Source organism: Barbus barbus, assembly GCF_936440315.1.
Source record: "Barbus barbus genome assembly, chromosome: 49".
Classification (NCBI taxonomy): Eukaryota; Metazoa; Chordata; class Actinopteri; order Cypriniformes; family Cyprinidae; genus Barbus; species Barbus barbus.
This window is the reverse complement of record NC_136727.1, coordinates 9,701,389-9,715,486: the sequence shown is the minus strand read 5'-3', so window position 1 is coordinate 9,715,486 and position 14,098 is coordinate 9,701,389. Positions and strand designations below refer to the sequence as shown.

The 14,098-nt window shown below is 35.2% G+C and overlaps 1 protein-coding gene across 2 annotated transcripts in view; it reads left to right on the top strand.

The window, feature by feature from the left end:
• The window catches only part of LOC306867568 (nuclear factor 1 A-type-like), a 131,985-nt gene extending 125,742 nt beyond the window's left edge, over nt 1–6,243 (top strand). For both annotated transcript variants that reach the window (XM_079413310.1, XM_079413309.1), the window contains one exon: nt 5,060–6,243. In XM_079413310.1, the coding sequence (XP_079269436.1) occupies nt 5,060–5,074 (15 nt within the window). In that variant the 3' untranslated portion in view covers nt 5,075–6,243. The remainder of the gene's footprint in view (nt 1–5,059) is intronic.
• Nucleotides 6,244–14,098: the final 7,855 nt, after the last annotated feature.

Below are 14,098 nucleotides of genomic sequence, written 5' to 3'. Positions count from 1 at the left end.
TTATTTAAATGTGTTTACGGTTTTTACAAGTAAATTTTCATTAATATTGTTTTAGTAATAATAATACAATTTTATTGAAGTCTATTGTTATATTAAGTTTACATATTTTAATGTTTACATAAATTATTCAAGATTTGTTTTTCACCACTAACATAAGCCCACTGTCCACAGAGTTACGGGAGTATCGCAGAGAACCCAACACGCTCCGGCTCTCTGAGTCTCCAAAAGTATTCTCAGGACAGGAGAGGGACAGAGGGAGGGCGAGGGGGGGGGGTGTTTGAGAGCGGTCGAGCCAATAGACAAAGACACAAGGAAGCTGCACTGCACCGGAGCGCCAAAGTCCAGAGTCAGCAACTTCTATTGATTAAAAACTAACCTTCCAGTTTCTCCGCTGCGCTTGCGGTGAGCAATAGAATTTAAACGAGCCGTACGCTAGAGCCTTGCACGCCGATGTCTGGGACATTTCCAACCGTAGTGAAGCCACTCAATTTCACATTCCTCTTAACTACATTAGATCAGCTACCGGATTAACCTGCTGGAACATTATATGAAGCATAGATATAAACTATTAATGTATTCATTAATATTGCACATTATGTTACATATATATTCAAAAATTACCACTGTGTGTGTGTGTATGGATTTATACATGAATACATAAAGGCAGTAACAGTAATGTTTGTTAAGTATTATAAGACATTACAATTGCTTTATTATGCCTTTTGAATATTTTAAAATTATGCATCACATTTGTTTACAGACTTTATATAAAGTGTATTTGGAGGTATAGTATATAATATTCAATTAAAAATAGCTCATAGACCTAAAAATAACACTGAACGTGAAGTTATGGGAATGTAGTGTAGTTTATGAAAACATTCAAAAAAATGTAAAGTAACTATATAGTATCCACATATATCTTTAGTACAAGGTATCATATTGTACGTTACATAACAAAAATAAAAAAAGATTTTTATTTATGGAGTGTTTATATAATACCTTATTAAAATATGCATATAATTATTTAAAAGAAATAAAATTCACATAAATTTAGTGCAAGGTGTCATATGAATATATATATACATATATATATATATATATATATATATATATATATATATATACACACATGTATGTATATATGTGTGTGTATGTGTATGTTATATACACTCACCATTATATGACATTATAAAAGAAAAACTTTATTACTTTAAAGCCTGTTTATATTATGCTTTATTAAATTTTCAAAATGTATGCAATTATTTAAAATGTAAAAATATGTAAATATTTAGCATGTCTATTTACACACTTTTATATGACATTATAAAAAAAAAAAAAATACAATTATTTAAAGTAAATTAATTAAGTTATTTAAGTTGTTATTTAATAATTATTTCAATTATTTAAAGTAAATATTTAGCATGTCTTTAGTATGAAGTATGTTACCTCTGTATATTATGATAATATATTTATATAAAATTATATTACAAAAATGTAAAAAATAGAACTTATATTGTGTACATATAATGCATTATTAAAAATGCTAAATATCTTAATTTAATGCAAAATTAAATCAGCTTAGTTATATAAAGTTACATAAAGTTAGTTTTATAAGTGTTATATGTAATAATGATAGAAAACAAGAAACTGTGACTCTGGTGTGCAGTCTTGTCTTGTTATTAGAAGGCAGTCCTTTAGCGCTTCATTCTGATTGGCTGAAAACTCTGTGGGCTTAATTAATCACGGCTGCAGATTGGGAAAGGGAAGTGGTGTTTGTGCTCTGCATTTAACCCATCCAAGTGTACAAACAGTAGTGAACACGCACCCGGAGCAGTGGGCAGCCAATGCTGCGGCGCCCGGGGAGCAGTTGGGGGTTCGGTGCCTTGCTCAAGGGTCTCACCTCAGTCGTGGTATTGAGCGTGTTGGTTATTCACTCCCCCACCTACAATCCCAGCTGGACCTGAGACTTGAACCCACAACATTCAGGTTACAAGTCCAACTCTCTATCCACTAGGCCACGACTGCCCTATCCACTGGTGGACAACATGCGCGCATGATGAGCCGAGCGGTGGGAGGAGCAAGCGGATCACTGAATGCGTTGAAACAATAGCTTGTGTATTTGCAGCGAGGGCCGGATGGGGCGGATCGCATCGCGTCGCTCGGACAGAACGCCGGCCAGAAAGAGAATAGCAAGAAAGGGAGCAGGGAAAGAGGGATCAGAGAGGGACAGAAAGAAAGAGGGATAAGGGCCTTGGTAATGATAGTCACGTATACGGCTGTCTGGTTGTCCCTGGCAACCAGACATGATGTAACACCAGGATGAACTTGAACTTGGTGGGAGGAGGGAAGCTGGAAAGGGGAGGGAAGAATGGAGAGAAAAAGTGGGCGAGGACCTAACAACACTTGCTCACTTGCTGGAAACGTGAACAATGGAGCACAGCAATCAATAAGCCCATTTCACTGAAGGATTACAGGGGTGCAGCACGCTAACCTCACCACTCTAGTCCACAGAAGGCCGTGTGGCGGAAAGCGCTGCAGAGGCATTCAGAGAGAGGGAACAGATGGACAGGAACAGGAAGAGAAACAATGTTGTCGAGCTGAGCCCTCACAGAGTCAAGCACCATCTTAACACCTCACCACGCTGATACAAAAGTGACCCCACAAGAAAACAACAAGCGGTTTCTGCTTTTCTGTTTGCCATTATAATACTGATACTATATGAATTACAGGTCTGGGGGTAAAAACTAAAGGATTGGGGGTCTTTGTTGAAATTAAATTGCAGTCACAACTTTTATATATTGATTTTATTTTTATGTTTTGTTTTGGGGGTTTTTTGCATTGTGGCTCAGTTCGAAAGTGTGCAGTCAGCCAGAAAAAAAAACGTATGACAAGACCTGATTTTATCCTTTGAGAATTGATTGAATCATGAAAGTGGTCTTTATATGAGTGGAGCGGTTAAAAATATATTTTGATTATGAAACATTTATTTTTAATTAACATGCACTGATGAATCTTGCACAGTAACATTAGAAACGTATTAAGAAAGTAAATAAGGTAAAAAGATTAAACTATTATTTTGCATTTTTAAACATGTTTTAGTAACATTGTGTTACAGCTTTGCTTTTCGCAAGTACTGTATATTACAAATGAACTTTAATAAATAACATTTGGAAAATTATCAAATTTAAAAGATAAAATAAAGAATACAATACATGTTAATGTATTAATTATATTTTTAGATTCTATATAAAAAATAAAAGTTAAAATATAATACAATTAAAAATATATATTTTTTAAATTATAATTAATTAAATAATAAAAGACTACCATTCAAAATGGGGCCGTTTTTTTATGTTTTTGAAATAAGTCTCTTATGCTCACCAAGGCTGCATTAATTTGATCAAAAATACAGTAAAACAGTAATATTGTGAAATATTATTACAGTTTAAAAGAACTGCTTTCTATTTTAAAATGTAATTTATTCTTGTGATGCAAAGCTGAATTTTCAGCATCATTACACCAGTCTTCTGTGTCACATGATCCTTCAGAAATTATTCTAATATGCCGATTTAATGAACAAGAAACATTTCTTATCATTATCAATGTTGAAATCAGCTGTGCTGTGTAATATTTTTGTGGAAGCAGTTACAGTTTTATAGAGATTATATATATATATATATATATATATATAATAGGGCTGTCAAAAAAATTAGAATTTCAAATAATCGTCGAATTTAAAATAAAAATCCACATTTTAGGTGTGCGTCAGGTAGCCTTATCAGTGGCGCATGAGATGCGATGAAGATGTAGGTAGGTGTCATTGCATTTTAATGTTGTTGTTTTTTTGCCTATCCAGTTGAAGCCACTGGATACGTTGTTCATTCAAAATACTGCGGAAAAAGAGAACATCAATGCACAGATGATGTTGTTTACACCAAAACTGAAACCAAGCCATTCACACAGAACACGTATTTTATGCATTTTCTAAAGGGACATCTATCACCGTTGCACTCGCGTCTCGCAAAAGCGAGTCGGAAATTTAGAAAGCCATTTAAAATTATTGTAAGTTCAACTTTGAAAAAACGTGTCTCGAAACTTTATGGCGGGACGGGTCTCTCCCCATTCCACTGCATCTCATGTTTTTAAATTAAAAAAGTTACATTACTCTTTTTGATTGGTTTTCCGTGCTTTGTATTAAACTGTGTGTATACATGATGCTGTTTTGTTTCTAATTGTTTAAGCAACTTAATTATATATGGTTAAACATTATTTTAAACTATGCAGTATGCACTTTTTTCAAAGATAGTCGTGTTATTTTATTGCTTTGAAGAAACGTGCCTTAGTAACATTTTGCTCGATGCGCCCTCTTGTGGCCTCAGGAGAGAAGCCAAAAGCTTTTTTCCCCTAATTGAAATTATGCCTTTTAAATTCGAATATAATTCGAATTTTGATAATATTCAAGTACAAAATTCGAATTTAGTTTTTCAGCCATTTTGACAGCCCTAATATATATGTGTATATGTGTATATATTAGTGCTGTCAAACGATTAATCGCATACAAAATAAAGGTTTTTGTTTGCATAGTATATGTGTGTTCTGTGTATATTTATTATGTATATATAAATACACACACATACAGTATATATTGAAAAAATTGACATGTCAATATTTATATTCATATAATTTATAAATAAATATTTTTAATATATGAACATAACAAAAAAAAATTCTGTAATATATACATGTATGTGTGTGTATTTATATATACACATAATAAATATATGTACATATACATTTTGGATGTGATTAATCGCGATTAATCGTTTGACATCACTAACATATACTATATAATAACTTTCAAGTGTTAAGTTGGTTAATGTAGTTAATTTTTTTTGCCATATATATAAATATGATGGCAAAAAAAATAACTAAATTAACCAACTTAACACTTGAAAGTTATTATATAGTTCACACACTGCTGATGACACTGATTGTTCATTGAAATCATTGAACTTGCACTCCAGAGCTCACGGATCTGTTCTTCTCTGTGTTGTTGCAGTGGTACCTCGGCTAAAGTCTCCCGACACGGACCGGCCGCTCCCGAGGTCACACGACCACCCCCTCTGTCTCCCCTGAGTACGACCCGCAAACATGTACACCAGTCTGAACAGAGAGAAGCCACTTGCTGCCCCAGTACCGGACAGACCCACAGCATGGCTCCAGCAGAACCCCGCCAAGCCCTGGAACAAGAGGAACCGACTCAACGCGCTTACACCCACTTACTATATATCTATATAGTCCATATGTATTCTTCCATATGTATGGTTTACATGCCTATATTCATATATAGTAGCTGTCCAGCTCTTTTGAGGGTGGAGCTTGGAAAAAAAAAAGAAGAACTTAGTTTTCTCGGAAACGTGCACGTTTATTTTTTCTTCTTTTGTTTAGTTTTGTTGTGTTTTTTGGTTCACCCTCACAGATAGACGAGGAAAACGTAACATGACGCAATCAAAGAGCTTCCCGCTTCTGTGCCTGTGGTCTTAAAGTGAATTGTAAAGCGTTTCCAACGCAGTCTACGGCCAAGGGTCGCAAACCCACAACCACCCGGAGGTCGGAGCTCTGCCTTTCAATCATTCGTGTTTTGACGGATCAATCCGGTTTTCGTATCGGTGAACGTTGGAGGTTTCGCCTGGGTCAGATATGCCACCAGCTAAAAATCTCTATTGCGTCTGCTGACCAGGACCATTTCCTCCCCTTTCCACCATCACCACCACCATCAACACCATATAAGATCAAGAACTTTCAAGGACTCAACCAAACCCATTTTTTCAGTTGTTTTGTGTCATTTTGGGGCAGGCGATGAAGAAGTCATTGAACGGTGATGTTTGATATCAGGTCATTTTACGGTATACTAACGGGAGAGCTCACTCCCCACTTGGAGGCATGTTCATATTTTGTGTTTTTCGTACAAAAATCATCCGAATTCTTTCTACTAAACCCCAGCGGAAGGTCTGTCGCACGCCAAGGGCCGAGTGAAGGTTCGATCTTCCATAAACTTCAAGAAAAGGTTAACCGTGAATACTGAATTGAGGAAAGTGCAATTTTGTTGGGTAGATGTTGGATTGTTAAATATCTTTGTAAGATAGATCGTTGAAGCGATTGTTGAAAAGTATATATATATAAATATATATATTTTTCTTCCTAGTCCGTTCACACCTCCAGGACTCTAAAATATCGGGGTACAAAAAAGAAAAAGAAAAAACACGTAAAGAGAAAAATAGAACAAATAGCCTTGTGAGAAATAAGGGGAGCTGTAATTGATTTTTCTGCTGTTGTTTTTATGTGTTTGTTTGTTTGTTCATCGATTGTTAGCATTGTAGAACAAATATCCCTTTAAGAAATATCAACGTTTAAACAATCAATTTAGTTCATTTCCAAAACGCTACAGCAAATATTTTAATTTAACCTAGCACATAATGAAATACGTAAGAAATTTAGCCGTTTGCAAAATCATGAACGAAAAAAATCGACTGTTTAAATGCAAACGCAAGAGGCGAAATACTGAACTAACTTCCTCGCGGAACACTTTCGAAAGTGTCGCGCAAAAATTTGAAGATCCAGCTTCCCTCGCATGCAATTTTTGTTGTTTTTTGAGTTTTTGTTCGTTTCCTGTACGAAACATATATATATATATATATATAAATATATACACTTACAGTCTCATCCACCGTCGATCAAAGCAGTTTTAAAAACTCAGTAAAGATTTTTTAAAAATTAAAGAAAATAATCTGCATGTTCTAGTGTTAGTGACAAATTTTTACATAGATTACGTAGAGTTAAAGTAGTGTGAAAAATATTGTAATCCCAACATCGGGCACTTGCCGATCAAGTATTTGTTTGGTCCTTTACAAAAAAGGGTATTTTTACTGCTGTTCTCACAATCAACCAGCTAAACATCTCTCTGACTCTTCTTAGCTTGTCGTCATTTCTATAAAGTCTCCCTTCCTCCTTTATTCCCGTCAGAACAATCATTTTCATACGTACGCACTTCATCGTCCCTTTTCCAACTGCACAAACAATTCCACATCGATGTGCCTTGAGCGATGGTCTAGTTCTGAGTTATTGCACAAGCTGCAATGTGGAGACAATGTTTTTACCTTTTCACCCCACCTTCCACATGTAGTCATATGGAGAGAGTGAAATTAGTGCTAATTGATAATTCCATTTAACTACATATCGCCACTTTCGGTCGTCCGTTGCTTCGCAAATCCCAACGTTTACTCTTCAATTAGTCAAAAGTCAATAATTCGCCCGAGAAAATGCTTAGCGAAGGTTTGTGTGTCACCGTGCCCTTTTTTCTCTGATTTAACAGTAGTGTATTGATATTTATGGCTGTTGCTCCAATTTCTAAATGACGACTACTTTTTCTTTTTTCGGTCTTCCTGTTTGTTTGTTTTTTCGTTCCCAGAGATAAATAACGAGGAGAAGATTAATATGCAATACTTGCTTGCACTCATGTAGTCATTTTTTATATTTTTTTTTTTCCACCAAATTGAGCACTTGACAGGTCAAGTGGCTGAACGTCAGTGTGTTTTTCACGAGAAAACGCCATTGATCAGCCTCACTTGGGTTTCACACAACCAATCATTAATGTTTTCGCATACTTTATATTTTTTCGGTCAATCTATCAAGCCTTAAAAACGAGGAAACTTCATTTCCATCACAAACACACAAAAGCAAACACGTCCAGGACAAAAAATATGCCCAGTTTTTGTACATTTTGACAAAGTTCCATGTTATATTAATTGTTTACCTGTTTATTTTCTATTGCATATATCATTTAAGATAAAAAAACAAAAACTAATTATGGGGACGAATTTCCCAGGCATATGATGTGATGGTTTAGTAGTTACACTTGTGTGGGGTTTTTTTTTTAGCGTGATTTTTTTTTTTTGTCATTGTTCTTGCCTACCCTTTAGAAATGAGTTGGGCATTACTTTCTTAATCGTCTGCACTAAATATAAAATAATGACATTTGTGATAATTGAGAAAAAAAAAAAAAAAAGCTTCCAGGGCTTAAAAGAGCGAAGGGAAACACGATTGCACGGATATTTTTTTGTCACAAAAACCTTGTTTAGAGCAGCCTGGCATCTAATCAGCGAGATTGGCTGTGTGTGTAAGATAATGACAAAATTGCACCCTTTTTAAAGAAAGAAAAAAAGAGAAAAAGAATTTCAAGCAATAGTTTGGGCAGTCTGTTTTGTTCTCGTGTTGTGTGTGTAATTTAGTTTTTTGGTACAACGTTGGAGAAGATGCGGGAGAAGCGAACAAGCCGAATCGATTAGATACGAGAGTTAGGGCGGACGCACCTGAGTATGGGAGATTTGATGTTTGTATATTGTATAGTTTTATTAATTACACTGATTTTAAAGCTGCCCTATTTTATAATGCAGGACTTTTGTAACATTGATTAAATGAGGAAAAACTAGTGTTGTGAATTTTCTGATTGTTTGTATTAAGGCCACATAAATAGAACTGGTTTTGTTTGTCCTCTGGGGAACTGGATTTAAGTTGAAAACTTCCTGTTTCCTGTTTTTTTTATTTTTTTTTGCTTTCCTTTTTGTATGTATTTAAGGACTTATTTCTTCTTTCGATGGTATAGAAGTACTCCTATACTTGAAAAGTGTAGGATGCCGAGGTGAAAACCCCATTGTAAATGGATGTTACAAGTATGCTGTATGTTTTGAAGGTTATTTGTTGCATCAGTGTTGATGAAGCTAAATCTAGATAATTCTGAGGATGTTGGTAAGAAGAGAGCGTTTTTATGCATTTTAAAATTAGTTTTAGGCAGAAGACAATGACATAGACAGCCAAAGGATGCCCCTATTATAAATGCATCTAGGCATCTTTTTGTGTTCACCATTCCATGCAGGAAAATAAACCGCTTGATATGCAACATGATTCTTTTTTCTTTTCAACTTCTTCATCTTTCTTCCACCGCCCACCAGAACACACTCGAGCGACGTTAAATGACGGGAAGGTCGGTCACGATGGGCCGTCGATAAAGCCATTCCTCACTCAATTCTACATTTCATGTGAAAGCGAGGCCCTCAAGTCACATCACTCACATGAAGATCGCTTGATGGTGGTTTAAAACACTGAAAAGACATACAATTACTCAAAAAAGGAAGAACTTTGACTTTTCTTGAGGAAAAAGGGACGATGTTCAAAAATAAGGACATTTTGAGTCCTGCATGTCGTCAACTTTCCCATCCCATTTTGTCATTTTTCAGTTTGGTTTAGGTTAAACGGTCTTGTTTTGTTCACACAGATTATATAAAATATTACAAATAATTTGTGGCATTTTATCAAAATCTGAACATTCTACACTTTTAGAGGGAAAGTTCACCCAGAAATTTAATTTGTCGTCATTTACCCTGAAGTTGTTCCAAATGTGTATGACTTTCTTTCTTCTGTTGAACACCAAAGAAGATATTTTAAAAAATGTTGACGTAACCCATTGACTTTCATAGTATAGAAAAAAATACTATGGAAGTCAATGGCTACCGTCAACTGTTCATAAATTGACAGAATTTTCATTTTTGGGTGAACTATCCCTTTAATACTTTCATTAATAATAACATCAGTTTCATGCTAGTCCTAAAACAGGGTTGAATAAAGGTCCCGCAGGCCTTTATCATTTTTATGTCCCCATTTTTGTGGGCCTTCTTGTTGTATCGCTTGTATTCATTTGAAGCGGGAACAAAGCATTGGATGGTTTAAGGCAGAAATACGACTTATATCAGGGTACTATTCAATCGTGAGACAATTTAAAGTCTAAAAAACCAAAAACACAATAATTGAATCAAGTATGCGGCCATTCATTGAAATAAAGAACTACAGATTTGACTACAGGTACACATTTTTTTGTTACGCTAAACACCCATGTTTCACTTTCGGGGGTCGATTTGCAGAACGGGGCCTGATGAGGAGCTTAAAGAGCCTGGGTTGACATTCAGGGGCCTATCATATGGATAAACGTGTTGTCAGGTTCACCATACCATGAATTTAACCCTATCATGCACCAGTGGCGGGTGGCTTAACTGCACCAAACGGTATCTAAAAGGTGCTAAATCTTGCTGATCAAGTGGAGGCTAACTGGAAACGACCCTGCTTTCTGATAGCATAGCAGTGTAATCCGCATGAGAACTATGCACTGATGACACGCTAATCTAATCAGAGTCTGGTACTTGCACCTTTGCCTTCCTCTTTTTTTTAAGAACTTGTATCGAAATCAAAGGAATAACTGAACTAAAAGCAAACCAGCATTTTACCTGATGTATTTAAGAAGATCAAATGTAGTGCCTGTGAAAAACTGTATTATATCGCTCTCTGAATATCAAACCAGTTAACAGTTTGTAATCGTTTCTCAACACCACTAGCCTTTTCTGATTATAGCTGTTCAGTAACCACACTCTATAAACTGCATGCGCCTCCATAACCAACTGATATAAACATGAGTAGATGATCTAACCCAGCTCTGCTACCAGTCAAAATCCTCCAAGACGCTTTTCCGATTCATTCCGTTTACTTGTTTCCAACCAGTTTCACCGTAGTATCATTGCATAGTGAAGTCAAGGAAGTGATATACGTCTACAAAAACATGGCGTCCATCTAAATTCTTGTCCATGTCCTGCTGTAGCCCTCAGTATCTCCATTATCTCCAACAACGATCATGAAGGTCTGTTTCCTCATGTTCTCACACTCGACAATCGATACTCAGTGGAACTGGCATCTCCTTGCTGTAGAAGAACAAATCAAAATAATCGACTTGCATTCAGAATTTAGTAATGATGTTGCAGTCTCACCGAATATATAGTGCAGGAAACAGTCGAAGTACGATATTCGTTCTTTGTCGGCAGAAGAATGTATGCGTGAGAACCGCTAATGGAACCAAGTGAGTTATAGTAGGTCCTCGAAAGTCATGTTTGAATTCAAGCCAACTAAAGGGTGGGATTCAAATATCAATGAGTGTGGACTTGAAGGACTTGAAAATAATAGATTGCATACCTACAATATCCAGAACCATCAAATCCAACCCCAAGGAAAAGAGGTCTTCTAGCAGCCAATAATATCCATAAACTGAAACATACAGCAAATTACGAATAAAGTGTTTCCTCTTTGTTTATACTGATTATTAAATATCTTAAGAACATGTTGTACCACATTTTTTGGAAACAGATGTGCTTGTGTGTATAGTCTGACGACGTTCAACAAAGTTCTGCTAGACCCCTTCTGTTGAAAATTAACCAGCACTGCGGCCCTAATCGTAAAGAAGACAATCGCGGTGGTTAGCGTGAAAGATTACACATCAATCTCTGGCATGATGTTACAAGACCCCTTCAAACCAGCTCCACCACTTCAAATCTTCATCTCCATCATCATCCTTTGTATATCCAACCCCATCTTGTGAGAAAACGTTACTATTTTACAAAGAGGCGATTTTATGAAAAAGTACGCAAGATGGTTCAGCTGAGAAAGTAGGCAGGTTGTGCAAAAATGTATAAGCGTACCAATTTGCCGAAGCGTAAAATAGTTACGAATTGCTATTGTATGAGTTGGTATCTCATACAGCTCCATCTCACGTCGCAGAATCACTGTATACATACTTACGTTTTAGATACAATCTAAAAAAAAATAAAAAAAGTACAAAAAAATAAAACCTTGTGCCTCTAATACATTTCCTGAAGAAAACTTCACATTGTATTGGTACCAGCTCCATAACTAGTTCCACGGAGCTTCTGTATTTGAGCTGTGAATGACTTTGTTTGCTTTTCGGTTCTTACTCTGAACTTTTTTCCTTGTTTTTTCTGTGTGTAGTGACATTGCCCCTTTCTCTTGGAGCCATTAGTGTCCACCTCCATTGACTCAATTACTAAAAGCAAGATGTGCATTTCCTATGCAACGAGAAATGAGAGAAAAAAAGAAACCGAAATAAAAGACGCTAATGCTGTACACCTCTGTGTCTGGCTTCATTCCTTTGCAGGTTCCAACCCATCGCCGTCAAAACCGCCTCGCTTCTCTTTATACGAGGCATCCAGAATGAGTTACTGATGTGGATGGTTTGATGAGTACAAAGTGTGCAGTGTGTTGGGAGGCTTTAAGAGATGTTGTGTGTAATCCAGGCACTTTGTGGTTAGTTTGCTGATGCCAGCTGTCTGAGCGCAGATGGAGGCCTGGGCCGCACAGCCGGAGTTCTCGCTCATATATGCCGGTGTCGCGTGTTCATGCCTCGTTTGATGTTGAAGTGCCCCGTGGCCTGCTCTCTGAGAGCTGGTTACGGCTCGAGGAAGTGGAATGAAAGCACGCACAGCACACGAGCTCATCGATACCTTGAGAACAAAATAACATAACATTACGTTTCTGTGAGGTTTTAATCAGGAAGTGATGTAAACATTTACTCTGAGAGCATTTAACGCAAATGAACTCTCGCAAAGAGGTGATTCAAATGGGAGTGGTGCAAAACAAGCCGCCATTATGCTACCGTGTCCTAAATGGTTGCCAGTGTTTATATGTTATTCCGAGAGAATATCTGTTATATCTGCATCCGTGGAATCATAGTAACAGCATCAACAAAGTAAAGGTGACTACACTAAAAAAAAAAAAAAAGTTGAGCCAACTTAAAATTAAGGCAACCAGCTTCAGCAGATTTTTTGAGTTCTCTCAACTTATTTTTGTAGGAGATTCTCAACTTTTTGTTGTATAAACTTAAAACAAGTTGAGAAAACTCAAAAATCTGCTGAAGTTGGCTCAACTTTCTTTCTTTTTCTTTGTGTAGTTAAAAAAATACAAATAAATCAGATTCACTACTATATTACAAATACTAATTTACTATAAATTTACAACTACATTTCCAGTGTTCATTTCAACTACTATTATTTTTATTCGTAACTATTTTTCCAAAACATTTTTTGTACTTGAAATATAGCTGAAATAAAGAAATTACATAAAAATGTAATGAATGGAATAAAAATTAAATAAGTTAAATAAATATTGAAACTATAAAGTAAATATTAAATAAGTATTGAAACTGAAAAACTAAACAGAAATGTTGCCTCGGTAACTAACTAAAATAAGTTTACTTTGAAGTATAACAATTACTAAAATTAAAACGGAAATTAAAATAAATAAGCCAAATAGAAATATTAAAAAACGACTAATAAAAATGACAAAAGCACGTAACATGACTAAAGCTTAACTAAAATGAAAATGAAAACTAAAGCCAATTTAAAATATTAACAACAACTATAGTAGTATATAAATAATACTAAACTCATTTTAATTAAGACATTAAAATATTATTTTTAAATAATTTGACTAAATCAAAATATTATAATAAAAAAATAAAATTAAAAAACATTTGTAAAAAAAAAACAATCCAAGATACTAAAAACAATGCACTAAATTATGGTTTTAAAAGAGGGGAAATATATATTAATAAAATATGGGTTTGAGTTTAAAAGGTTTTGTCATTTTGCATATTGTCAACTAAAATATTACTTTCACTGACTAAAATTCTGAGCATTTAAGAGTAAAACTGGCTAAAATTAATGATATAAAATATTCACTAAATGTAAAGGACATATTCATATAAAACTATGACAACAGCAATAAATTATATAAAATATTAACACTGCACATATATTACAGATGTGGTTGGAATCAGGATGGAAAAATGTCTAAATTGGATATGAAGAAGATTGAAGAAGACTTGTGTTATTCTGGTTTCTACATGGCTCAGATCCCATCTTTTTTTCTTCTTCTTCTTCTTCTTCTTCTTCTTCTTCTTGTTTTATTGTCCACCAGGCAAAAACCTGCAAGTCAGATCGCTTAGAAATGTAACACATTACTTCTAAACTTATACAATTTGAGGTATTTGTAATATGAATGGATTACAAGTTATGCAACACAGTTTAATATTTAATGAGCAATAGTAACAGTGATGGTATCCTTAGCAAACACCGCTAATACCCAACACTGTATTTTTACAGCATACATATGTTCTGAAAACACACTATATGTAAGAAGAAAACGTAAT